General features: G+C 54.3%; 1 protein-coding gene across 1 annotated transcript; it reads left to right on the forward strand.

Annotated features, from left to right (window-relative positions):
• LOC142017580 (uncharacterized) lies at positions 1-27,189 on the forward strand. The gene is made up of 5 exons (XM_075002597.1): positions 1-165; positions 15,793-16,251; positions 18,682-18,978; positions 19,175-19,341; positions 23,089-27,189. The coding sequence occupies exons 1-5, from the start codon at positions 87-89 to the stop codon at positions 23,131-23,133; spliced, it is 1,047 nt and encodes a 348-aa protein (XP_074858698.1). The 5' UTR covers positions 1-86; the 3' UTR covers positions 23,134-27,189.
• Positions 27,190-27,293: the final 104 nt, after the last annotated feature.

Genomic DNA, 27,293 nt, shown 5'->3' on the forward strand with positions numbered 1-27,293 from the left:
CGTGGCAGCTGCCGCCTGTGCCTGAGTCGGCGCCGGGCAGCCAGACGCGACGAGCCCGCAGCTCCGCTCCGCTCCGCTCGCCCGGCATGGAGGGGCCCGGCCGCGCCCTGCTGCGCCTCGCCGCCGCCGCCTGCCTCCTCTGCGGGCTGCTCCTGCCGCCGCCAGGTACCGCCCGGGCCCGGGTGCCCCTCCCCCCCCCGGCTTCTCCCCCCCAGTTGTGCGGCAGCGCCCCGGGGCCCCCAGCCCGGTTCCCCACCCCGCACCCGCCCGGATTCCTCCCTCGCTCCTTGCCGGGGGCAGCACCTGGCCCGGCTCCCCGCATCCCCCCGGTGCAGCTTCGCTGCCGGGCACGGGGCAGAAGGCCACGGTTGTTTTCCGGGGGGACCACACCCTGCGCCTCCGCCTGGTGGCATCTGGCTGCAGGCCCCAGTAGCGCCCCATGGCCTCCGGGGAGCTGGCTGTGGGGCGGGGCAGGGGGTGGATGGTGCCATCACTGCCCTGGTTCCAGGCACTGCTGCTTGCTGCCCAGGTGGCTGGCTCCCAGGCTCGCACCTAGCAAGGTGTGATCTGGGCTTCCCCCCCTCCTGAGGGGTGTGGGGTGGCCGAGCAGAGCACCTGTCCATGGCTCTCCTCGCCTGGGCCTGATCCCACCTGGCAAAACCCACCCTGAGGCAGGGCCAAGCCCTCCGAGGGAAGGGGCTCTCTTCTCCCGTGTTCACCCAAGCTCCCCCGGCGGGCTGCCTCTCCCCGCTCCCGGTGGCCCTGCCGCGCTTTCAATAGGCAAGCGGGATTCGTGGTGGTCAGTGGCTTTCAAAAGCGTTAAGCCTTTCCAAATAACTCTGCCACCCGTCCCTGTCTCAGATGGGGGTGGTGGTGTGACCCTGGGATCAGGTCACCAAGACTTGCTAACTGCAAAAAAGTTTAAAAAAAAAAAAAGCATATAGGAGTCTGCGTGCTGGTAGGGCTACAGGTGTCTTCGTTTGAAAGGCACTTACCTAGAGCCTCCTGGGGCCCAGCCGTGGATCCTCAGGCCGTAGGCTTTGCCGCTACAACTCTCTGGCCCAGGGTGCTCCTTGCTGCCTCTTGCAGCTATTTCCGATTCTTTACATGTCCGTCTGGGCATTCTGGACATGACGCTGCTGCTTGGTGGTGCTGAGCAGTGCCCTCCGATTGTTCCCTTGTAGACCACTGGCCGTTTACTCTTAGCCTGCGCGCTCCTTGAGATAGGGGGTGTTCTGCGTTTGTACATCACCAAGCACAGTGGAGCGGTAGTTCCTGGTTGGGGATCTTCCTAAATGCTGCAATGAAATACGAATGGATTGTTTAAACGGGGTCAAGAAAGCTAAGAAAACCACCTATATTCAATACTGACTGCCTCCCAAAGCAGCTTGTCCTGCCTTCAGCGCGCTGGCTGGAGACCTGAGTTCTCTCTAGGTCCCTTTAGGGGTGGGAAGCAGTGACAGGACAGGGCCAAGTCATTCACTTTCAAAGTGCCTTGAAATCTGGATTGAGGGTTCTACAGAGGAGTCAAACAAAGTTCCTGCCTCTTTGTTGTGAGGCCAGTATGAGCCCAGCTGGAGATAGCGGACCCACCATTTACCAGTCCAGAATTGGGGTAACAAAAACCCAACACTTTTGGGAAGAGCAATCTGCATTCCTTGCTCGGAGTTGTATGTAGCTCTTACACTGAAAACAGGATTGCTAACTTTAAAAAAGTACCCCAGCGTGCTTACAAAATTTCCCTTCAGTCGTCACACAGTTGCAGTTCTGCCGGGCCTAGCGATGTTAGGATCCCTACTGCAGGAGAGGCTTCTGCAGGTGCTAGGTGCTGCCATTTGGGTTAAAACTTTCTTAAGCCCTTAAATGTACTGTTAGAGCACATTCATTCATTCTTACAGTATCCACAAAACTCATGGCGAATGAACAATCCCAGATAAAAGTCATATGCTACAGAATAAGTTGACCTAATATCAAGATCTCTAAAATGTTAAGTGAATGTTTCTGTATTCCAGATGGGAGAATTGTTTTTAAAGCACTGTTTCAGTAGTGGGATGTTTAACTTGTCTGATCTAAGCCTACAGAGAGCGCTGATTTGCTACAGAAACGGGGCCTGGCTTATGCTCCTGCTGTAGTAATCAGCAGAGCACACTGGTAGGGGCTCACCCTGAGTGGGAGCTGATGACTAAGGGGATGGGTGTGATCTGTGGCCTACTGAGTTTCCCCTGTGTCTGGTTAATGTGGCACGTCTGTGTTCCTGGGTCTTTAAGTAGAATCCAAGATGCAAATCCCTTGAACTTTGGAGAAGTTCTGGTTTGGGATGCAAACGTCTTTGCAGCTTAGGTCTGTCTTCAGTGAGCTGAGCCCTGAATGGTACCAGAGGCCCTCCATCAGCATTCCCTGTAAGCAAAGCGCTTGGGCTGCTGCCCTGCTGATTAGCAGAGCGCCCGCAGCCGGCAGCCTGTTTCTGTTGATGCTGCGCATCTGCACATGCCCTGGTACGCAAAACAAACTTGACTCTGCTCGTGGACAGGAAAAATTACAGGGAATCCTGCCCTCTGTCCCCAGGTGGCTCAGCGGCTTTGGAAGAAGAGGCACTCAGTGCTGCGCAGAATCTGCTGCCAGAAAGGACACGATGCCTTTCTCCTCCCTCGTGGTGGACCTCCGTTAAAAGCTCTTTGTTACTTAACTGTGCCTTGTGCACCCCGTGCCCCTGCCAGGCTAGGCTTGTGCACGATGGCTGATCTGGGGTGGCTTTGCAGCTGGGCCACTGGGGGTGGAAGAAGGCTGCCAAGGACAAGCCTGCAGCCGTAGGTGTAGCAATGGGACATACCCTGTATGGTGGGTTAGCAGCGCTGTTGTGGGGGGGAGAAACTTACTCTAGAATTGCAGGGCTATCGGAAACTTGCACTTGGAAGCTGCCATGTTCCTTTGATCCTTCTTTACCCTAGGTATGCGTAACTCTAGTTGGCCCTCACATGGTGCCCCCAGGCACACCTGGGCAGATGCAGAGATGGGAAAACACAGGAACACGGGTGTGGCTTTGCTGTAGATATTCACACCCAGCCACAGGCTATGTCTACACTAGCCTGGAAGATTGACCAGCTCAGGGTGGATCTCCCAGGGTTGGATTTCCCACACTGCTATCAGGGTCGGCATCAACCTCTGTACTCCTCGCGAGGTGCCAGGCGTAAGGGAGGTTGATGGGAGAAACTTTCCTGTTGACCTTCTTTTGTGAGCACGGCCAGGTAAGTCAATTGCAGGTACACTGATTCTAAAACATACACACGTATGGAGATGCACATCTCCTAGAACTGGAAGGGACCTTGAGAGGTCATCGAGTCCAGGCTCCTGTCCTCTTGGCAGGACCAAGCACTATCCTTTTTTTTTTTTTTTTTTTTGTAAATATCTGTTTGCCCCAGATCCCTAAAGAGCCCCCTCAAGGAGTGAGCTCACAACCTGGGGTTTAGCAGGCTAATGCTCAAACCCCTGACCTATTCCTCCCACCCAATTGCCATAGCTAGAATTGCATATCTGCACTCGACTTACTTTCCCGAGTGTAGACACAGCCTGAGCCAGCGTGAGTGTTTGGAGCCCGATGCTGAACCATGTGGATTAGCTGCGCGGTTCAGACGTAGCCTGAATGTGCAACTGGGTTCACTTCACTCTGATCCACGTTAACACCTGCCTAATTGTGCAGCCACACCCCAGAGGCATGACCTTTGCACGGTGCATTGGCGGCATGCTGGCTCTAACAGCTCTGCTGTGGTACAGATTCAGTCTCCTGGCAGCGCCTGCAGTGGGGAGACAGTCCTGGCTCTCTGTGCAGCAAGGGAAACAACCTAAAAGGAGTCCACCCTGGGAGACGCTCGCTGTCCTCTGTCCGCACCCCAGCAGCTGAGACAGCAAAGGAGAGCTGCCTTTGTTTTCCCCCAGTGCACCACCACAAACAATTACAGAGTGTGTTGTAGGGTGTGGCTTTACACTGTAGCCAGGGCACAGTTGCATGGGGAGCCAAGCCTGTGTGCTTGTATTGACCCGTATCGGCTGTAACCACATCAGAGTCGTGTGCCTGTGTTTTGGCAGGGGAGAGGTACAGTCATCTACCACAGTTCCTCCCACCACCATGTGGATTTGGGCTGGTGGGGGCTGTTTCAACCAGTATCTTGTCTGGTTGCTAGTTCTGTTTGCTTCGCAGGAACTGCACACACCTGCAGGGGGTGGCTGTGCGTTAACCTGCCTGTACAGGAGGCTTTTTCCTGCTCCTCTCTCCTGTAGCCATGGGTCGGCTCGTGACCTGGACAGGGAGGTTTATCGTTGCACCAAGCAGAGTTTGGAGACAGGTGGGGGATAGGGGGAACAGGACATGCCAGTAGTTCAGGCGCTAGCCTTGAATTTAGGGGAAACACAGAATTCTTGCTTTGCCGTCGATTTCTCACATGAGCTGGAAAGTCAGGCCTGGGCTTGGCGTAAAGGTTTCACTGGTGCAGCAGGGCCAACAGGCAAGGTGGGTCTAACTCTGCGGCCCTGGAAGGGACGGGGCCATGGGCAGTCAGCCCTTAGCACCTCCTGGACTGCAATGTTCCTGTACCCACCTGCTGTGAAGAGTGAGGGGGGGGCCCAGGGCAACTGCTCCCTTTTCAGGCCCACCCCCACCATGGCAGGTCTGTGCTATTGGAGCTGCTGGAGATGTGGAAAACTATCCCCACCTTAGGAACTGCCATGGGTGTTCCCGCAAAACCCTGAGCAAAGGCTCAATTCTATCACAAAAAAGCTTCTCGGCAGTAAGTCTCAGGGATTGCCGTGGCAGGCTGTAGCTGTAAACACAACAAGGAGTCCTGTGCTACGGCGGTCGGTGGTGGTTTTACCTGTTGTCAATATTGCTTATTTAATTGTAACCATAATTCAGCCCCCATGTCTGTAGGTTCTGTGGTTCCTTCTTGAAGTATCTGATGGTGTGTTGGTTTTCCCATGGGACCTCTGCCTCGTTCATTGCACAGAACGGCCTTGCTCTGGGGTGGAGCAGTGTTGTGCGTGACGGCTGCAGGATCATGGCCACATCTCTTACAGCAGGTGGAAGATCTGTCCTGAGGAGGCAGGAAGAAAAAAAGATGGTGTCGTGCTGAAGGCAGCTCAGTGCCTCCCTGGCCCTGCCTCTGTCAGCGTGCCTGTGTGCGACAAGTCCAACCACCTTAAACCACACTCCTCACAGGAGGTCTCTTGCTGTGGGCTTGTAATCTTGAAGATAACTGGCTGGAGTCTGATCTGTTGAATTATGGAGCACCAGCAGGCCGTAGGAGCCATGCTTTGAACACACAAATTGCTTTATCAGGTTGGCATCTCGGCCTGGGCTTCCCAAATTAACTGCGATTTTTGAGTGATCTCTATAGTCAGGGTAAGAGCACTTGCTCCTCGCAGAGGGACTGGGAAAGTAATTACGGTGTGTGACGCTCTCGGAGGCTGTGCTGCGGGGTACCAGAGGAGAGCCTAGGAGGAAATTAATTATGTTGTGTTCAGAGCAGGGGTTGAACAGCATGCAGTAAATCAGGCCCAGGGCCATACATTGAATAGTGAGAATACAATGTTGAATAGCTGTTCATTGATTTTTTTTTTTTTTTTTTTTTTTTGCTGCACCCTCTGTCACGTGCCCTCAATGAGGCAAAGGTTCTGTTGGAAAAAATCATATCTGATTGTGTAACTGAAAACGGTATTGCAATGTGTCTGCGCGAGAGGGTTGGGTGGAAGTTGCCGGGGCAGCCTGAGTCCTGCCTTTTCTTAACTGTGGGAGTTCGTGGGTGTGCAACGTTTGTGTTCTTTCAATGTAGGTTTTTGGGCGACTCAGAGAGAAGTCAGTTTTGGCCAGAGCCTTTGACCCTCTGGGCCTCCGTGAGCCTGGCCCCATCAGGGAAGCTTACAGAAACTCCCCCCAAGGTCCCGCTGCTGCAACTCCACCGGCGCTACTCATGTCAGGCTCCCTAGTGCAGGAGAGACTTCCCTGGGTGCTGAGTGCTGCCCTTGGGGTAGAACTTTGTGAAGTCCTTAATTGTCATTTGCAGAAGTTATGCAGATTCCAGCTTATCCAGCTACAAGAGTTTTACTCCTCAACTAGATCGGTGTAAGGTTTAGTGTGGGCAAAATTATATGGCTATAAATTGCCTCACCCCACTATGGCTTGTTCCTGTGTGACCAGGAGAATTAAACTCTGCTGGTGAAAGGCACATTTATATCTCTGTAGCTACGGGCACATCAGGACTTGGCCTGGTTTATGCATTACAGCTAAGTTTCCCTGCCAAGAGGCATGGTTAAACCAGTACCAAGTTTGTACAGCCCGTGCCCAGGGAGCTTGTGTCGCGGTTGAACATATTCCCCCTACATATGGCACTTCTAAGAACAGCCGTGGCAGCAGCCAGCGCGCCCGTTTGAGGACTCCAACAGTAACGCTTGGAGGAAAAACTTACGCGTCTCCAGCGTGGTTGCTGCAGGGGACCTGGCGCTTTGGCAGTGTCTGCCTGCTGAGGGGTACTTAAAGGGGTAGCGACTGGTAGGCAAACACATCTAAAGACCTCTTTCTTTTGTTAGAAAACCTGGGGACTTGGGAGGGTCCCTCCAGAAGCGTTCTGGCTGCCGCTTGCCATTTGTTGTGACTCATCCCTTCGTTCCCCGCTCAGAGCGGGAGTGTTTGCCTGCCTGAGCGTCTCTCAATAGCGTCTTTCTTTGCTGCTGTTGGAAACCCACTTCCTTCAGCAGCATTGGCCTTGATTTTAAAAATAAACCCGTAGCCTATTTTGGTCTGTGAAGCCAGCTCGTCCCGTGGGCTGTGTTGGAGTGGCTTTGTGTGTTTGGTTTTCCTCCCGGGGCAGAAGTCTCCACGAGCCGTCTGGGCAGCAGCATTGCATAAAGCTTGGATTGTCATAGCCCCAGCTGGCTCACTGCTGTCCCAAGGATATAGAGACAGAAGAGTAGTGTGCCTGGCTGCTGTGGAGCAAGCAGCGTTAGCGGGTCTTGCCAGCTCTGCAGGCCTGTGATTCCCAGACAGCCTGAGTGTGCAGCCCAGCTTAGCCAGAAGAGTTTTAGGGAGGGAGGAATCGGGGGCCTTGAAACCAGCCCCTTGACATCGCTTCTGAAGGGCAGAGTCCTGTGCTGAGAACGGCCCCGGGGAGGCTCACGGTCCCAATGCGAGGCTGCACTTCAGAGCCTGTTCGTCCTCCTTGAGGGCACCACTTTGCTGCCTCCCGCTTTCTGCGGGGGCAGAACCACATGGGCCTATCGCTCAGGCTAACTCTGTGGGCTGCTGCCTCCTGTTCGCCAGCTGCATTAAACCGACAGCCCCAAGTGCGTTTGCACCTGCAAACGTTTTCCTCCCGGAGCCTGTGACAGCAGCTGAAGAAAGGAACTCCAACAGCTTCTTCTGAACACGGCATTACTCGTTTGTTGGCTCCAACGTTGCTGGCAGTCGCTGGTCCATCTGGTTCCCCATACGTGAGCCCTACTGGTTCCTTGCAGGTGTTGAGTCCCATTCAGCCCAGTTAGTGCATCCGGCAGCATCTCCCTTCTTCCCTAACTCAGCATCTCTAAAGCGGGAATAACCCCCGGAGCCGTGCTTCTGGTCTGGGAAGAAAGCACCTTGCTCGTCAGGGCACGGATGGCTGCCCCGCTGTTTCCTCTGTGACCCTTGGCGTGCACTGGACTTTGCCGCGCTGAGGTTATCCTCTTTGTCTGCAGGGAGTTGATTAACGGAGGAAGAAAGGAGGAGGTGAGATAATGACAAAGATGCAGCAAACAGATGATGCCTGTCCCAGCCCCACTCTCCCCAGGGAGCAGTAAGGTAGCAGTGCGTGAGCAGGGGGAGCCTTTCTGCATGAGAGGCTCTCCAGAGGCCCAGGGGGCTGTGACACAAGGGACGTGAGACAGTGGGAGATGCGAGTGGCTCTGCAGCGATCCTGCTGCCGCCCTTGAATGCCTCCATTGCTGTTTGTTAGGGAGGTGCCCAGGGTTCCCCTTGTGATTGAAACATGTTAAATGTTGGGATGTGTTTGTTCTAAAACTAGGCCATCCCTAGCCGGCATGTCTGAGAGGGAAGTGACAGGAGCTGTCTGGGTAGCTAGCGGTGCTGGAGGAGGGAATAAGATGCGAGAGCAGAGACCCAACTCAGGCTGCTGCTGGGCAGGCGGGGATCAGGCTACCCGTGAGCAGGAGAATTTGAGGGTGGCGCCATGGAGGGTTTGTCCTCTACCTGCTGCCCCTCCATTTGTCCAGGTGTACGGCGGGGGCTGCAGACACCCCCAGCTCAGCAGATGAGACGTGCGAGTGGCCTTCGTGCTGAGGCGCAGAGTATCTTTCTGCCTCCGCGGCCCATTCAGTCCTTGGCCACTGTTGCGAGAACCTCCGGCAAGGCTGCCAGTGACGGGTGGGTTCTGTGATCCCCGGAAGAAACCCACAGCTCATTTCACCCCAGGCAGCCATCAGCCGGCAAGGACTGGTGCATGCAGTCTATCCCCTCGCCGCCTGGCCCATCCTGGTCCTCTGGCGGGTTTGGTTTTGCAGTGGTGAAGTGGACTAGACATGTGCTTGCTCAGGAGCTGGCCGGTCTCGCTGCCAGCACGCGGCGGCCTGGTGGCGGAGGTCAGTTTTCCGGTAACACCCTGAATGCTTTCTTGCTGCTGGTTCCCACTCCTGTTCAGTAAGATCTGGGGCCCAGTTTTCTGCTGGCCTGTAGGTTTAGTCAGATTGCAAGCTACAGCCAAGAAGGAATTTGAGACTCCCAGCCCCCTGTGGGCACCTGGCTTGCAGTCTCGGCTGTCCCACGTGAGGAAGGGCCCCAGGCACCGCCCTGGTGTGAACCAAACAAAGGTGCAGGGCTTGGGAACAGGACCCTCCCGGAACCCCTCTCCTGCCAGGGGCGGAGCATCCTGCTGTCGTGGGATCTTTGGCTGCCTGGCAGCAAGGAGGTCCTCTGACGGTCTTATCTAGAGTGCTGTACTGAGCCAGGCCTTCCCGTCCTCCTCTTCAGCAGTGGGGCAGGGGCTTTGCCTGCTGAGCCGTTGCCTCCCCCTCTGAAGGGCTACTTGTCTCATGGCCCTCACCTCCGTGCTCAGCATTACAACCAGCTTCTGAGCTTTGCTCTTCCCATCCGTGAGCATCGCCTTTCCCCATCGGTGCGCTGGTGTCTCTAAGCTGGTCTTTGGGATGCCCCCTGGAAAGAGCTGAGCACAAGACCCCTGCCCCCGGCGGAGCTGAAATACTTGAGAGAGGAAACAGCTGCCTGTGGGCACCCTGCTTCCTGGAGGAGGTCAGGTGCCCCTCCTGGCACATGTGCTCCCATAGGTGCAGGAAATAGGGGTGCGGGCTCACGCAGAGTTTGCACTTTGGTTCAGTAGCTCCCAGCAGCCTCACTACACACATGGTTGCAGCCTCCTTGGGTGTGGTGATCTTCCCTGGGGGTGGGAGCGTTAGCACCCACAGGGCCAGCCCTGTTTGTGTGTCACAGACGCGTTCTCCTGGCCTGGTCCCAGGAGACAGCTGCTGGAGCTCCATGCTCAGTGCTCGCTGATTGGAAAGCTCTCTCCCTTCCAGGCCCCTTATGCTTGCTCCTTTCTGGCTCATCACCGGGCCCAGCTCCGTGTCTGGTTCATTAGGACTTTGAGTTACTCGTTCGCCTGGTCTTCATCTCTTTAAGCATTTGCTTGGGTAACTGCGCCCAGGGGCGGAAGGGGCTGGTGGCCGGGCTGTAGCATGGTGCTGGTTTGTTCCTGATACGCAGCTCCGTGGTTCTCCTTCTCAGCCCGGACCAACCCTGCGGCGCTCAGCCGAGACAGCTGCTCTGGCCCACCTTCGCCTTTGGGGCGTGGCTTCAGCGCAGTTCCATGGAAGGCCTCGGGGAGCAGTTTCCCACTCGGCCAGCTGGTGCCTGGAGGCTGCACACAAACAGGAAACCTCCTCTGGGCAAGTGCAGTCAAGTCTGGGCTGTGTCTTCGGAGGGGTGGGTGGGCCGGCTGGAGAGAGTGGCTGTGCGTCCCCGAGTTACACTGAGCTGCGTGGTTACCAGGGGCTGCAGAAAGTGCAGGGGTACTTACCGAGCCCAGGCAAAGCAGGATTCCCTGAGAGGAGCCTTACTCCTCAGGCTGCAGCATGGACTCCTTGCTCGTCCAGGGAAGGAGGAAGCTGTGGGTCTCCGCACCTGCTAGATGCGGCCCCAGCTGCCAGCACCGGGCCATCCCCTTACTGCTCTCTGCCTAGGCAAGCATTCTCCGGTAACCTCTCTGCACCCTCTTCCTCAGTCCACCACTGCCCTACACACCCTCGTTGGGAGCTCCTGCCATGGGCTGCACCTCCCGCGTTCCCATCGCTCCGCCTCGGGCCCAGGGCAGAGCTGCCCTTGGCAGGAGGAGCACAGCTCTGGGGAGGAGGATGAAGAGGCACACAGCCCTTCTGCACACTCCCCGTCTAATGCCGGTGCTGATGCGCTCAGACTCCTCCGGCATGGAGGTTTTATCTTGGCACAGCATGATGGGGTTCGGGCAGAGCCAGCTGCTGTGTTCCCATCTGCTGTGCGGTGCCTGGGCTGGGCTGGCAGTGACGGGCTCTGCTAGCCCCCTCGCTTGGGCAGAGCAGCGAGGACCCCGAGAAAGCCCTGCAGTGACCACAGATTGTTAGCCTGGGTAACCAGGGGCGCATGGAGATTGGAGGGCTGGGTGCAATTGCTGCAGAGGCTTGGAAGGAGCGGCATTGCCGGAGGCCTGTGCTGCCTCCCTCTGCTGGAGATCTGGAAATCCCTATGTTAAGGCTGCCAGTTCAAATCCAGCTGGGTCAGCAGCACCTGGAAGCTTTCCCAGGGTCCCCCAGAGCAGCGAGCGGGTGGGCAGGCCTTATGCACGACCTTTTCAGGCGCTCTGGGAATGGGAGCAGAGAGGCTGCTTGTCCTGCCATTGCGGGTGTCTGCTCAGTGGATAACCAGGGGACAAGCCAGCACCTGGCACAAGCAGTGATTCCAGTGGAAGAATTTAGCAAGAGTCTCTCAGTCCAAGGGAAAGATGCACTCCAGCTGCCCAGGCAGGTGCTGCTCAGTGAAGGTCCCAAAAACCCATCAGACTAGTTTGTGCGTCAGTCAGCTGCTCACAGTGTAACAGGGGCATCTAGGCCTTGCTGCACGTTAGAGCCAGGGTGGGGGATTTGCCTGGACTGTTGATGCTTGCTTGACTGCTGCTGGGAATACCTGCAGGAGCTCTGCTGCGATTTACCCCCGGTCCCGGATATTTGGAGGAAGATCCAAGTCCGTTGTCCATCACTTAGTGAGCTGGGCAGGCACAGGCCTTGCTGCGGGGGGATGCGGTCAGAGGGTCACACAGAGCTGCTAACTCAGATGGGCTTAAGCTTATTGCCCGGCCCTGAGCTAAGTGCACATCTCCAGACTCCTGGGCGTCCCGAGCGTGTGCACCGGAGGCTGGATTTAAATCTAAATCTGGTCCCTGCAGGTTGGAACCAGCTGTGTATCCCAGGCAGCTCAGTGTCAAATGGCTGATGGAGCAACGGATCCTGCTGCCTGTCTTCTTGGGGCCGGGAAAGAGCCTGGGTCCAGGCCCAGCGGCTGCTCTGCTGGCCACATCCTTCTGTAATTCAGAGTGGCGCTTTGCGATGTGAGTGCGGCTGATGGGTTGCTCCTGGAAGGCGGCTGAAGGGCTCCTGGTGGGGGAGGGCTGGGGTTCCAAGAATGGTGGCTTTGTTTCAGAAACAAGGCAGATGGAGCTGGGTGGTTCTGGTTCCTCGGGCCGTCAGGAGTGAGTCTGACCCTGGGGGACGGGAACGCTCCTGGTCTTGGGAATGGCCTTGCAGACCTTGTTGGTGAGCAGAAGGCAGCGTGTGCTGGGAGATGGGGGAGCAGGAGGCGAAGCAGGCTTTGCGTGGGGGTCTCCAGGAAAGCACAGGTGCAAAGCAGAAGCCTGTGGGACTAAGCCCAGCAGCAGCTCTGCTCTCTCCCTTGGTGTGGCCTTCCCCAGCCCAGCTGCTGAGCAGCTCATAGCTGGTTTCGGATTCTTATGTACTCACAAGCCCGTCAGTTGCTGAGCCGGGCTCCCTGCAGCCGGATTGCTGGCGCGCGGCTCTGAAGTCTGAGCTAGGCCTTAGCACCACATGCTCAGCTGTCTTCCCTCTTTGTTCTGCTGTACCATAGTACGTTGTAGCCCAGCAGGGCTCGGGGAGGGGTCACCCCACCGCACCGCCATGCGGTCATGTTTCGGGGAATCAGTGGCCGTGGTTCTCGCAGCTGGGCAGGCAGCACGAGCCCTGTGGTCAGGCTAAGCAAAGGCCAATCCACCCCAGCTTTCGCGCATGGCAGGGCAGCAAAAGGCTAGGGCCTTCTGGCAAGGAGGAGGGCCAAGAAACTCAGGCATGTTCTTGTAATAGCGAGAGGGGGCAAATGCCACCCACAGGTTAGGGATGGGGGGCAGGCTGACCCACTCCACTGCACCCCAGCCCAGGGCCCCACCAGGGGCAGAGTAGTCTGCCATTGGGGTCAGCAGCGATCCAGACCACAGCATGCTGACTCAGCCGTCCCTGGGGCACTTCCAGGCTCTTCCCCCTCCGGGCAATACCTGAGTGGGCAGCAGGTCAGGTCCCGCCACATCCAGGTAGGATGGGGTCTCCGTCCCAGCTGGTAGCTCCTCTTCAGTGAGGCCTGGCGGTCCAGGGTAGTCTTCAGCCTCCCAGCCTGGGGGCTCAGGACTAGCGTCTGGCTCCTCCAGTGGCTAGGCCTCAAGTGAGTGCCTGTGCTCAGCTTTTATACTTCCCTCCCCAGCTTCTGGCCAGGTGGTAGGCCAGTGTGGGGCTCTGCCCACCAGGACTCAGGGAGGGGTTCTTCCCACTCCAGGTCAGTGTGGGGCCACTCCACACATCTATGGTGTATTAATTAGCCTCCAACCTGGTGTCGGCTCCAGTTAGTGCTGGAGACCTAGAATGGCAACAGCACAGAGCAGTCTGCAATACCCAGATAGCTCTCCTACCTTAGCAGACAGCGGTTGTCTCCCCCCTTGCACGGGGGTGCATTCCCTCCCGTGTCCCCTTTGGTTCCCCAGCTGGTCTGAGAGCACTGAGAGGCGCTTCAGCTTTGCTCGTGTTGGTGCGCTCTTTGCTTTTCCTGCAGTGCCGCTTTCCTCGAGGAGAGAGACGGAACCAGCTGCTAGAGAAAGTGCTGAATCTTTGGGCGGGGAAGGCCGCACAGCACGTTTCACATTCAACAGAAAATAATAGGCCATCTGTCATTAGGTTTCAGGGTTGATCCTCTATGAAGATGGGTGAGGCAGCTGTTGTTACTCTGAGCTGTTGCTCCAAAATGTCCCTCTGCAGACGCAGGCAGCAGGGTCACCTTTTGAAGATTCCTTTTACGCTTAGGTTAGAATCTTTAGTTGCTTTTGAACAACTTTGGAACACGCTTTGCAACAGCTGCCACAGAAGTGCTCTGAAGGTCCCATCTCCATAGCAGCCTCTGTTGTCTGGAGACTCCCCAACACCCCTGGTTTTGTGGTCCCTTCCAGCTCTCATGTCAGGCTCAGACTCATGGTATGGGAGGGGAGGCGACACCTAAACACCTTAAGGCCTGCAGCAACTCACGCACTTTGGGACAAGAAGCAAGTTTGGAAACTGAATTTGAGCAGCATTGCAAATAACCTGGCTTCAGCTGCTGGCCACCCAGCAAGCCCTGGGATAGGACTGTGTTAAAAATAGCCAAGGGACTTCTGACTTAACTGGGTCAAGCCTGAACTGAACACTGGAACAGAGACCTCAAAGTCTGAGCCCAAGGGCCAAGCACCACCTAGATAATCCCCGATAGGGGTCCATCTAACCTGCTCTAAATATCTCCAATGATGGAGATTCCACAACCTCCCTAGGTAATTTATTCCTGTGTTTAACCACCCTGACAGAAAAATTTGCTTAATGTCCAACCCAAACCTCCTTTCCTGCAATTTAAGCCAATTGCTCCTTGTCTTACCCTCAGATATTAAGGAGAACAATTTTTCTCTCTCTGCTTGTAACACCCTTTTAGGTACTTGAAAGCTGCTATGTCCCATCTCAGCCCTCTCTTTTCCAAACTAAACAAACCCAATTCTTTTAATCTCCTCTCATAGCTCAGGTTCTCTAGACCTTTTATCATTTTGTTGCTCTTCTCTGCATCTTCTCCAATTTATCAACGTCTTTAAGAGCATAAGAATGTCCATATTGGATCAGGCCAAAGGTCCATCCAGGCCAGTATCCTGTCTGTCAACAGCAGCCAATGCCAGCTGCCCCAGAGGGAGTGAAACAAACAAGTAACTATCTCTCTTCTGCCATCCATCTCCAGCCTCTGACAAATTGAGACGAGGGACACCATTCCTTACCCATCCTGGCTAATAGCCATTCATGGACCTAAGCTTCATGATTTATCTAGCTCTTTTTTAAATCCTGTTATAGTGCTAGCCTTCACAACCTCCTCTGGCAAGGAGTTCCACAGGTTGACTGTTTGCTGTGTGAAGAACTTCCTTTTGTTTTAAACCTGCTGCCCATTAATTTCATGTGGTGTCCCCTAGTTCTGATATTATGGGAACAAGTAAGTATTCTTTCTGTGTTCATTTTCTCCACACCACTCATAATTTTATGTGCCTCTATGATAAAATTATTTTATGTGCCTCTTAGTTTCCTCTTCTGTAAGCTGAAAAGTCCTAGTTTCTCTCTTGAAATGTGGTTCCCAGAACTGGACGTGACCTTCCAGTTGAGGCCTAATCAGCGCTGAGTTGAGCAGAAGAACGACTCCTCGTGTCTTACTTAAAACACTCCTGTTTAGTGCATCCCAGAATCGCGTTTGGTTTTTCTGCAGCAATGTCACACTTTTAACCCATATTTAGCTGGCGGTTCACTGTGAGCCCTAGGTCCCTTTCTGCAGTACTCCTTCCTTCGCCTCACATTTTTGTGTGTGTGAAACGGATTGTTCCTTCCGAAGTGGAGTCCTTTGCATTTGTCCTTATTGAACTTCATCCCATTTTCCTCAGACCGTTTTCTCCCGTCTGTCCAGATCATTTTGAATTATGACCCTGTCCTCCAAAGCACTTGCAACCCCTCCCAGCGTGGTGTCATCCACAAGCTATAAGCATACTCTCTATGCCTTTATCTAAATAACTGATGAAGATATTGAACAGAACCAGTCCCAAAACTGATCCCTGCAGAACCCCACTTGTTAGGCCCTTCCAGCATGACTGCGAACCATTGATAACTACTGAGAATGGTTATCCAGCTAGTTATGCACCTCCCTTATAGTAGTTTTCTCTTATTTTACCCATCATAATCTCTGATTTATAATGGTTGCTGTCTACTTGTCCTTTTTGTCCTTTTCGTGTGGCGGGTTTGTTTTTTCCTTAATTTTTAAATGGCCCCTTTCCTTTCCCCGTTGAACCAGGGTGGGCTTTGTTGTGTGGTCCCTCTCTGTGCTGATGTGGGAGTTGTGCCTTTTGACCTTCTAACAAACTCTTCTTAGTGAACTCCCAGTTTTGGGACAAGAGTGGAGAAGTTCCATAGTCACGTCCATCCTGCGGAGCTCAGTGGGAGCGTGAGGTTTGACAGTGAAGCTGATAATGGCTCCGTCTGATCATACAGCCTCCCTTAGGTACGGACCAGCAACTGCTGCGTCAGAGGTGGGAATGATGCCCCATTATCTCCTCTGGCACCAGGGTGGGATTGGTGCCTGCCTAGCCCACCTACGCGCTGGGTCCCCTTTCTTGTGTGGCTGGGACGTCATCCCTTTCAGCATTGCTCTCTCATTCTTTCCTGCTCTAGGGGACGGACAGGAGACCTTCCCAAGCCAGGCAGTGACGCCAGCTCAGCCCAGCACCATGCCAGCTTCACTTCCACTGAGCAAGGTTGCCAGCTTCAGTATGATGGTGACTGCCCCTCCTGTTACTAGCACTGATGAGAATGCAGCCACTGTGCAGCCCCGTGTCAGCAGCCCCCATGCTGTCGGGCTGGATGAGTTCTCCCCCAGTCCCAACGGAGCCACCTCCACGCGTGCAACTCTGCAAAATCCTGACTCGGGTATCACGGCGGAGGCTACAGCTGGGCTTTGGAATAAGAACCTGTCGGCCCACAACAGCTCTGAGCTCCCACCTCCGGCCCTGGTTACCACCGCCGCAGATGCGACCCAGCCTGGCCAAGAAGAAACAGAGCCCTCCGGCACCGCTGGGGTGACTGGCGCCATGACGGTGGTTCCCACGAACCCGCCGCCAAACGACTCGCTGGGTGAGACTTCTGGCTACCTCACTGTGTCCCTCCACCCGTAGCACACCCAGCCTGGGGACGTAGGGCCCAGCCCCAGGTAGTGCTGAGTGCTTCGCTCTTCTCATTGACTTTGCTGGGAGTCGGGGCACTCAGCATCTCAGGACTGGGCTCTTGGTAAATGAAGGCAGGCCCTGAGTCTCGGGCAAGTGGGGAAAGTTTGCAGCAGCTCCTTCGTATGCTGATGGGGAGGCTGCTCCCGGGTTCGTGCCACGTCAGCCAGCTGTCTCGGGGGGGATAAGAACATAAGAACATAAGAATGGCCATACTGGGTCAGACCAAAGGTCCATCAAGCCCAGCATCCCATCTGCCGACGGTGGCCAATGCCAGGTGCCCCAGAGAAGGAGAACAGAAGACAAGTGATTTATCTCCTGCCATCCATCTCCTGCCCTTGTTCTGAAGGCTAGGGCACCATACTTTATCCCTGGCTAATAGCCATTTATGGACCTGACCTGCAAAAATTTATCAAGCTCTTTTTTAAACCCTAATAGAGTCCTGGCCTTCACAGCCTCCTCGGGCAAGGAGTTCCACAGGTTGACTGTGCGCTGTGTGAAGAAAAATTTCCTTTTATTAGTTTTGAACCTACTACCCATCAATTTCATTTGGTGTTTGCAGATAGAATAATAAACCATAGCAGCTAAAACATCTCGCCCCCAAAAGTCCAGCAAATTAACCTTTTCCTTCCCAAGCACGTGCACACAGGGAAGTGCTCCCTCCCGCAGGAGCCCAGCTCCGCTCTCCTTTACACCAACGTCACCCCAGAGTGGTGACGTTGCACTGGTGTGAGCGAGGGCAGTCCTTTGAAGTAAGATTACCCAGGTGGTGTCAGGGGCTGGCAGCTTGCATGAACAACCCCTGCCTTCTGGAACGGGTGGACAGAAGCCACCCTCCATCCTTAGCGAGACACAGGAAAATCCCAGCATACAGTGCGAGTAGGGGGCTCTGAGCAACAGAGAGCATCGGATGGTGGCAGGGCACAGCCGCCTGTGTAATTGCTCTTCTCCAACCTGAGGTTTCCAGAGTGCTGACTGCTGTCACTTCGAGGCCTCACGTGGCCATGGTGTGCCACTGACTCCTGGTCTGCTCTGCAATCCCATTGGGTCGTGTGAGGAACAGGGGCTCTCGCTGATTTGGTTCTGTGCTTTGCCACGAAGTAGAGAAGGACAAGAAGTCCTGTGGCACCTTTATAAACTAATAGATATTTTGGAGCATCAGCTTCCGTAGGCAAAGACCAAAGTGGGCCACTTTGGTCTTTGCTCATGAAAGCTGATGCTCCAAAATATCTGTTTGTCTGTATCATCGAGAACAAGAAGTCCTGTGGAACCTTATACACTAACATGGCTACCTCTCTGATATAAGGAGAGAAGCGTTCTCCACTCTGAGACCTGTCCCCTCAACACGACCTGGGCTGTGAGAGAGGCTCTTTGGCTCTCAGGCGGGATGTGAAAGAGTAACTGATGGGGCAATTAATCTGTACCCCCTTTGTCACTGTGAGCAGCGGGACAGGGTCCCTCCCTCCCTTCCTGCAGGGCAGCTCCACGGCTGGTACCTTGGCTTGTGTAATTCCTTCCTGACCGATCGCCCTGTTGCCCTTTCCAGTGCTGGGGGGTCAGTAAGGCACGTACGCAAGCTAACAGATTCCAGCTCTACCTTTGGGAGCAGGGTTGTGAGGATTCCTCTACTAGGAGACCGGCACCATTTGGAGGTGGCGGGGGAACAAGATACAGTTAATGACTCTTCAGTCAGTCTCAAACTCCTGGAGAATTATGTTTTCACTTTTGCTAAAGAATCGTCCGTGGTGGGGGGATCTGCCCACTGGCTGGAAAGGCTTGGGGATGCCCTCCCAGGCCTTGCACACCCCCCACCCACTCTAAGGCAGAGACGGGACAACTTTGAGCTTTTGGCACCTACTCTGTGGGTGCTCCAGGGCTGGAGCATGCTCAGGGTAAAAATGGGGGGTTGTGAGCATTCCCCAGGCAGCCCACCAGTCAGCTCTTGGGAGGGGCAGAGCCCCAGGAGGAGGCGGGGAGAGACTCGGGGGAAGGGGCGAGGCGAGGCTAGAGCACCACCCAGAAAAATTCAAGTCTGCACCTGTGTTCTGAAGAGCTCCGTGCAGAAGAGCAGGGGGCTTAGGGCCTCTCCACTGCCTCCCTGTGTTCCCGGGAGAACCTAGAGCAGAGCGCTCTGGGCTCGTGCCAGGAGCTAGGCACATCCCCTGGCCTATGCCTTCCTGCTCACATTTGCTGCTGTCCTGGGCTGTGCCACACCGAGGAGCTGGACGTGTCCCCTAGGTGTGAGCAGCGCCTCTGCTGCCCTGCTCCCATTCCACGTTCTGCTGGGGTGGAGGATGGGCAAATGGGATTTCATGCAATTGCCTCTTTTCCTTCTCTGCAGAAGTGACGGGCAGCTCCCAGCTGGAGTCCTCTGCCCTCAGCTCCCTGGGGCCCACACCAGGGAGCCCTGACCCCACGCCACAAACCACTCCAAAGAAAGCCACAGAGGAGAGCACTGCAGGGCCTGCTACAGTCCCTGCTGCCAGGACAACAGAGAGCACCCCTGCAGCTCTCGCCCACAGCACCGCCACAGTAACCCCCACCCACAGCGCAGCCACAACAGGCAGAGTGGAGCCATCAGCTGATCCCATGCACGAGAAGGCTTCTGTGCTTGATGTGGGAGATGAGGACGTACAAGGTAAATCTCATGCACCCCTCTGTGCTGCCCCTCGCTGGTTATTAGGAGTGCAGCAGGTCTAGGGGTCTGGGAGAGGAATTTGACCTGGGGAGCCCTTGAGCCAGGAGCAGAGCCCAGGAGATGGGGACTGATTGCCCCAGTTCTGGGCGCTGCCCCAGGGCCTTACCCTCTTGGTGATGTCTCCCTCTCCCTGCAGACCTGCCCAGCTCAGCTGTTGCCGGCCCAGTGAGGGCCGACCCGTTGGTGATTGGCGTTGTTGCCCTGTTTGTCGTCATGGTGGGGATCCTGGCCCTGGTGGGCTTCCTGAGATACCGACAGCAGAACAGCCGGATGGAGTTCCGGCGCCTGCAGGACCTGCCCATGGTGAGTGACGCCCCTGCCCTGCTGGCTGTGCTCAGGGTCCTTGTTCCTTGAGCTCTTGGATGGCTCCCAGCCGGAGGGGTCAGGCTGTGCTGTAGCGCCCCTGCTAGCAGCTTTGGTGACAAGCCACACAGAGGGAATTTGGATCACTCCTCCCCAAAGGAAGAGGTGCCTGTGACTGGGAGGGGAGGGGGCCGGGGGTTAGATCTGAAGAGCCTCCTCCAAGGTTCATGGCCAAGATGTCAGGCGACAGGAGACCGTGACGGGCTCCAACTTGCCACCTGTATTCCAGAAGACAGACTGCGTGAAGGACGCAGTATCTTCCCCTGCTCCTGCCCGCATGTCGTGCAGCATTCCTGGGGGGTTACCAAACAACTGCTACCCCTCCCGCTCCTCTTCCAGAGCCTGCTGCATTTCCACAGTGGGTGAAGCGATCACTAATTACCCTTTGGGATACAAAGCTCTCCTTGGAGAGGATGCAGCCGTATAGTCGGTGCATGCCCAGGGCGGTGGAGCCACAGAAATTTGCTTAGCTTTATCCAGAGGCGAGCAGTGCCTCTGGATTACAGGGGGCACCGGCCGCATGGCCCTGCCCCTCCTGTTCCACCCGGGCCCCTCGCCCACCCCCTCATCCGCTCTTCTCCTGCCCAGCTCTTCCTGCAGAAGCCCTGTGCCTCTTCTGGAGGGTGCGGCACAGTCGGCCCCCTCGGAGTGGCATGGCTCGGGAGTTGGTGCTGCTCTGTGGTGAGGAGAGAGGGACTGCCCCACACTTACCAGATGCGGCCCAGTGCTGACAGTGTGTTGGGGGGGGCAGGGGCAGTGCTGGGGGTGCATGTGACCACCTGTGCATCTCTCACACGTTGTCTCTGGCTTTCTCCCCGGCGGGGCGGCGTGAATATGTCATGGCCATAATCCCTCCCTTGGGCTACATGAAGCAGTGTTGCTCCGACGGTCCTTCAGTTCCTTCTTGGCGCCCAGACAGCTGGAGTCAGAGTTCTCCATGGTCTTAACCCCATAACGGCTCGACATGCGCAGTTTCTCTTGCAGCCTGTGTAGGACCCTTAGTGCTAGTTGTATTCAGCTGTTTCCTGTGGCGATGCACCTGCCAATTTAAACGCATTCTTTGCGTGGGGCGCCCCGGTGCTTGGTGTGTCTTGGCAGAGCCCACGTAAAAGAGTTGTGCAATGTGCAGCTTCAGGAGACAGGCGCGAATGACGAGGGACCTTCAGCGGGCACAGCACCTGCTTCGGTCCCGAGGCGCTTGCTGGGGCGGAGATCTCCCTCGGACTCAGAGCTGCTGATTCACATGTTGAAGCTGTTGCCCTTCGAGAATCGGAAGAGCCCTTCCCATCGACTGTGGTCTTATGCAAAATTTTCCTTGGCTGTCTGGTCCGCTCCAGATCTCGGGGTGACTTTTTTCCGCCTCCCCCTGGAGGAGCATGAACTGCAACTTCCAGGGTGAATGGAGGCTTTGTGAGGCTTGGAGAGACCCTAAATCCTGCCTTTTGCGAGGGAGGAGGGAGGTGCTGCGCATGAGTCACCTAAGTGAAAGACACATCTCCTTCTTCTCCAAGATGACAGTGGTTACTTGCCATAAACGTACCTCTTTGAGAAGTGATGCGTATGTACATTCCACCCCCTCTGCATTGGACTCGCAGGTCCCGCATTCAGCGTGAACGAGCTGAGGGAGGGTCACTGCCTCATGCAGCCCAAGGGGCTGTGGCAATCGGAGTCACTCCTCCACGGGTATTAGGCGGATTAATCCAGCTGTGGCGCACGGGGCATGCGTGAGCTAAATGCAATGCATGGCTGCATCGCATCGCGAAGCACCGGTTACAGTAAAAGCATTTCATGCCACTTGTCCTTCCTAGTGATGGCACGGAGGAACGGAGACGCATTCGCAATCCCCGTGGCTTGGGGTGTGAGGCGTGTGCTCTTTGACTGGCATCCTTCTGGAAAGACATCCGTAGAATCATAGAACACTAGGACTGGAAGAGACCTCGAGAGGCCATCAAGTCCAGCCCCCTGCCCCAATGGCAGGGCCCAGTACTATCTAAACCATCCCTGATAGACATCTATCTAACCTGTTCTTAAATATCTCCAGCGATGGAGATTCCACAACCTCCCTTGGCAATTTATTCCACTGTTTGACCGCCCTGACAGTTAGGAATTTTTTCCTAATGTCCAACCTAAACCTCCCTTGCTGCAGCTTAAGCCCGTTGCCTCTTATTCTATCCTCAGAGGCCAAGAAGAACAAGTTTTCTCCTTCCTCCTTATGACTCCCTTTTAGATACCTGAAAACCGCTATCATGTCCCGCCCTCAATCTTCTCTTTTCCAAACTAAACAAGCCCAATTCTTTCAAGCTTTTTTCGTAGGTCACATTCTCTAGCCCTTTAATCATTCTTGTCGCTCTTTTCTGGACCCTCTCTTAATTTCTCCATCTTTCTTGAATTGAGGTGCCCAGAACTGGACACAGTACTCCAGCTGAGGCCTAACCAGCGCAGAGTAGAGCAGAAGAATGACTTCTCGTGTCTTGTTCACAACACACCTGTTAATGCATCCCAGAATCATGTTTGCTTTTTTTTTTTGCAGCAGCAGCATCACACTGTTGACTCATATTTAGCTTGTGGTCCACGATAATCCCTAGATCCCTTTCTGCTGTATGTCCTTCACTGAACCCTGCTGCTGTGAGACCAAGGCTGGCTCGACTGGCAGTGGCCCTGAGGGAGGGGGATGAAGGAGCGGGATCCTGGTTCCAGAAAGCTTCCCGGGAGGGACTGGGTCTGGGCCTCTCCATCACACTCTCCTTTACGATCTGAGCTGCAGGAGTGGGCCTGTGGGGGAGGGGAGTCTCCCAGCTGTGTTCCCACACAAACCTCCTTCAGCCCCTTCCCAAGGCCAGGGTGCATTAGGAGGAGAATTTTGAGCAGATCTAGAGAAGTGGTTGTCCCCCTGCCCCAACTCTGCTGAGGCCACATCTGCAATATTGTGTCCCGTTTTGGGCCCCCCAGTATAGAAAGGATGTGGATGTGCTGGAGCAGGTTTAGTGGAGGGCAACAAAAATGATTAAGGGGCTGGAGCACAAGACCTATGAGGAGAGGCTGAGGGATCTGGGGTTGTTTAGTTTACAGAAGAGAAGACTTAGAGGTGATTTAATAGCAGCCTTCAACTTCCTGAAGGGGAGCTCTAAAGAGGAGGGTGAGAAACTGTTCTCAGTGGTGTCAGATGGCAGAACAAGGAGCAAGGGTCTGACGTTACAGAAGGAGATGAGTAGGTTGGATATTAGGAAAAACTAATTCACCAGGAGGGTGGTGAAGCCCTGGGATGTGTTACCTAGAGAGGTGGTGGATTCCCCATCCCTAGACGTTTTTAAGTCCCAGCTTGACAAGGTCCAGGCTGGGATGACTTAGTTGGGGGTTGATCCTGCTTGAAGCAGGGGGCTGGACTCGATGACCTCCTGAGGTCCCTTCCAGCCCTTGGATTCTATGAAGGAATTCAAAGCAGCTGCTCTGGAGGGGGTGATTGCTTGTGAGGGGCTAGCGGAGGCACTGCTCAGGGAGCTCAGAAGGTGAAAATGGCAAAGCAGCTGTACTGTAAATGGAGGGGCTGTAGCCTGGTGCCGCCTGGATCCCCCCCTTCCTTGGGTGTGGTAGCACCTCAGATCCGGAGCAGTCCCCCTCCATCCTATGACATGACATATGCTAATGTTGCGTGTGTTGTTTTTTTTTTCCCCAACCATTTGCTCATAGGACGACATGATGGAGGATACGCCCCTCTCCCTCTACAGCTACTAAGTAGCCAGAAGAGGATCTTCCATCCTGGTGTTGGAGAGCGCTGGAGTCCTCTGAGCAGAAGGCTCCTGATCCAGGAAGATCCCCTGAGGGTGGGGGGAAGGTGGTTCTGATTTTGCACTTGACTGAAGCACTTGCGGCAGAGGGGTGGGCTGGTTTGTTTTAAACTTTTTGTAAAAGTTTGGTTTTAAAGTTCATTCTGAGAGCTGGAGCCACTTGGAACCCAGCTCTGGCCCTTCCCTCTGCTCTCCATGCATTGAGTGTCCTGACCCCATCAAAACGCCAAGGAGATGGGTCAGGGATACTTCATGTTGCATTTTACCCTGGTGGCTGAGCTGATGCTTTGTTGACAATCCGTGGAGAGGACTCGCCCAGAAGGCTGAGTAGGTGCATCCTGCGTAAGGAGATGTGGGGTTGGGCTGCACCAGGCAAGCAACCAAGAACACTACTTCCCACAGGGAGACCAGGGTGGGGAGCAGACCAGCTCCCAATGGCTCACTTTTCCTTCGTGGGTTTTTGCACATTTTCCTGTTTCAGCTTCAACAGTGGGATCTGCTTCTGAATTCCCAGAGAATCTTACAGGACTGTGGTAAACTGCAACAAGCTGGTCACCAGGAAAACAGCCCTTTAGCTGCCAGAGGTGAATGTGCCCCAAGCGAGGGGAGTAACCTAGAGGCTTTTCATCACGCTGCTGCGGGAGGGGAAAAAAAACATAACTGGGGCTTGTGTAGCATTGCCTGGGATGGGGCTCTCCTGTTTTGTCTTAAAAGGAAGTAAAATCCCTGGTTTTCCCCCTCGAGGCAGCAGCCGGATCCTAAGCCCTACCCTAGGCTGGGCCATGGCTGGGGTAGCCTCAACAGGGGAAGGGACTGTGCATACACTTCTTGAGCACGGGAGAGTCAGCTGTGGCACTTAGTACGTCCTCTGAGTTCCAGCTGCCCAGCCTGGCCTGAGCCGTGACGTCCCTCTCCAGTTCTAGCTGGGAGTTCCTTAGTTCATTATAAAACAGCCTTGTAGCCACTGTTTGGTGCCTCTCAAGTGGGAGGGGGTATTGCGGAGGTTGGGCACTTCAGGCCTTCCCCCACCGGAACAAGTCTTTGCCGTTGTTTTGTGTCTTGTCCCCCATTCCTCGGCATGATCGTTGACACAAAGGCAAGCCAGCAAGGGCAGGAAATGCTGTTTCTCTGCTTCTGCAGTCCCTGAACAATCCCTGGGGTAGAGGCTGGTCTCCTTGGAGTCTTTGCTTCTGCATAATAAGTAAACAAACAGAAGCGGGTGCGGGGACCGGCGGCCTTTGAGCTCCCTAGGGACGGATGGTAGCATGTGGGGCAGCTGTGTCTCTTCCTTGCATGCAGCTGGGCAGAGGCTGTGTGGGTTTTTTTTTCCTGTTACCACCTGTCCTCATTCTTGTTCACTCACGCGCAAGTGCACATTTCTAGCTCTTCTCTCTTCCCACACTGTGGCTTATGACTGTTCCTGTTCCCTCTCTTGTTCAGCCTTCTGGAAGCTCCCCTGGTTTCACTTAGCTGTGCCCTAGGGCGGTACCCTCCCCCACCCCCAGGACCTGGGCACTGGTTGGGGAGATCTCACTTTTGAGAGTGATGCTGAGGTAGTTAGCATAAAAAAAAACAAGCCTTGTTCATCTCAGGTCTCAGCCTGTTGGCTCAAAGGCAGCCTGTGCTCATGCTCTATCCGCTGGGAAGCTGGGAGACTGATGGGCTGTCAGCATCTCTTCCAGCAAGGCCCCCTGCCCCATGGACCCAAAGTGGCCCCATTTTCACAGCTATGCTAGTTTGCCACATTAGCTTTCAGGAGGGCCTAGTCTACTGCCAGCAGGACATAGATAAATCCTATAAGTGGCTTTAATGCAGATGTTTCAGACCATGCAGCTGGGGAACTGGGCTTCTACAACTAGGACAGATGACCTGGACAAGGCAATTTCTCCACTCCCTGCTTTGCAGCACGGCTTTGGGTGTAGCTAGTGAGAGATCACACAGGAGTTAACGTTTGTCTGGTAGCTGTGGACTTGGGTCTGTTACTGTGGTGAGAGACACCTGGAAAGTACATGCAGGGGAGATGTAATTGTTCTTTTTCCTCTCTCCTCAAAATGGTGTGAAAATTAGAGGGCAGTTTTCAAAAGGGTAAAAAACTGATATCGGAACACGTTGGTCCAAAAAAGTTTCACTGAAGCTTAGTTTCTGCAGCTAGAGGAAAGGGTACTGCCAGTTTTTGGCAACAAAGGATGCATAGAGTATGCTGGAAATTATAGAACGTCATCCTGTCTGAAACGGGCACAGGCTGGTGTCAATAGAGCTGTTGTTGCTGGAGTGGGCTGCTCCACACACCACTTTAAGGGCAAGGACTGACTGATTGTCCCAGCCACACCTGCATCATTCCCTGGAGGCCTAAACACCAAAGTGCAACTTCCTCTGTAAAATATGTTAAAGTGGATTTTTTTGCAATAAAGTTACAAATGCTGAAGGCCTTGTACGTGGGTAGTGCATACAGCCCTGGTGACAGATTGGAGTAGGTCTGCCGTTGCTGTTGCATTTTAAAGCAAGGCAGGATCAGCAGGAAAGGCAAAGCAATTCCCTATGCCCTGCATGCTTGGCTGGGCCCTTTATAATTTGTCTGTTCACCTCAGTCCCCCACGAACCAGCCTCAGTTTTGGCCTCGATTGGTGGATTTGACCTCAGTGATATTCTTACATCCTGCCCTGCCAAGCATCTGCATTCTAACAGCAGCTTTATAGCTGGGTCAGCTCTGCCATGACCATCTCAAAATGCTGGAGAAAGAGAAATCCTTCCTGTTAAGGATTCAGAAATGCAGATCAGGAGTTATCCCAGAGTTTAACTGAAGGAACTGGGTATTGAGTCCTTAATGGAAAGGATTTCTCTCTCTCAAGCCACAAAGTGTTCACTGTTTTAAACAGACATTCAAACACCCACTCTTGCAATCAGCTTTTCCTGCCAGGGCATACAAGATGTAATTCTACCTGTTCTTCAGCCAGCTACATCATTGAGGGCAGATGCATACATTTTAAAGCCAGTAGGGAAAGTCATCATCCCTGCTATTGCATCACCCAGGCAAAACCACAGGTAAACATGGCCTGAACTACTAACCTGTTCCACAAAAGGAAATAGAAGTATCTTCTCTTGCCTTGCGGCAGACTCATAAAAAGACAAAGAGCACATCTGGACTTTTCCCTGCCTTCACAGTTCACTTTTGAAACAAGGCTGGACAAAGCTGGGATAAGCATCTTTAGATGTGTTAAGGGCTGTTGTAAAGAGGAACCAAAGGTGGAACAAGACCTACTTGGCTTAATCTGCAGCAAGAGAGATTCAGGTTGGCTTTGAGGAAGATCTTGCTAACGCTAAGGGGCATTAAACTCCGGAACAGATTTCCAAAGGAGGCTGTGGACTCGCCACCATTGGAGGCTTTTAAGAACAGGATGGACAGACACCTGTCAGGGAAGGCTTAAGTTTCCCTGGCCCTGTCTCAGCACAGAGCACAGGACTAAGTGGCTTCTTGAGGTCCCTTTCAGCCCTCCTTTTCTATGAATAGGCTGTAGGGAAAAATCCTGCCCTTGTCATGGATGGGAATAGTGACCTTGTGCTGGTTATCTGCTCTCTAATTTAGAAGTGGTAGATTTATCTAATACAATTCACAATTACATGGATGTTTTCCATCTCCAGTATCTGGGTGGCTGTAGCAGGGATAGGATCACAACGTCTAACTTAGAAACCTCCTTCAGCTGAAAAGCGATACAAATTCAGGCTCTTTGAGTAGCATCCCTATGGGTGTTCTGTGGCAGGTACGCTCTCAAGCCCTCAGAGATTTTCTGTTAGCAGCATGAATTCTGCCTGCGCAATCTCATGCTACACACCAAGGCTATATAGACCTGCATGTGGAAACTGTCCTCAGTTCCTTCTCTACACCCTTGGCCCAAGAAGGAGCCTTGTATGTGCCTGAACATGTTCTTGTTCTTTTAGTCTGTTTAATGTTTCCAGTTCCTGTTCATTGTCAGTACAGCATTAAATACAGTGGGTAGTTTGGATATTTCCCCTCTTCTTGCTCCCTTTTTCCAAGAAACTTATCTGGCCTGCCTGGGCATGCCTGACTCACCAGGCTTCACACACTACCTCTCCTGTTGAGATGCCAGG

This window comes from Carettochelys insculpta, chromosome 9 (genome assembly GCF_033958435.1).
Source record: "Carettochelys insculpta isolate YL-2023 chromosome 9, ASM3395843v1, whole genome shotgun sequence".
Lineage (NCBI taxonomy): Eukaryota > Metazoa > Chordata > Testudines > Carettochelyidae > Carettochelys > Carettochelys insculpta.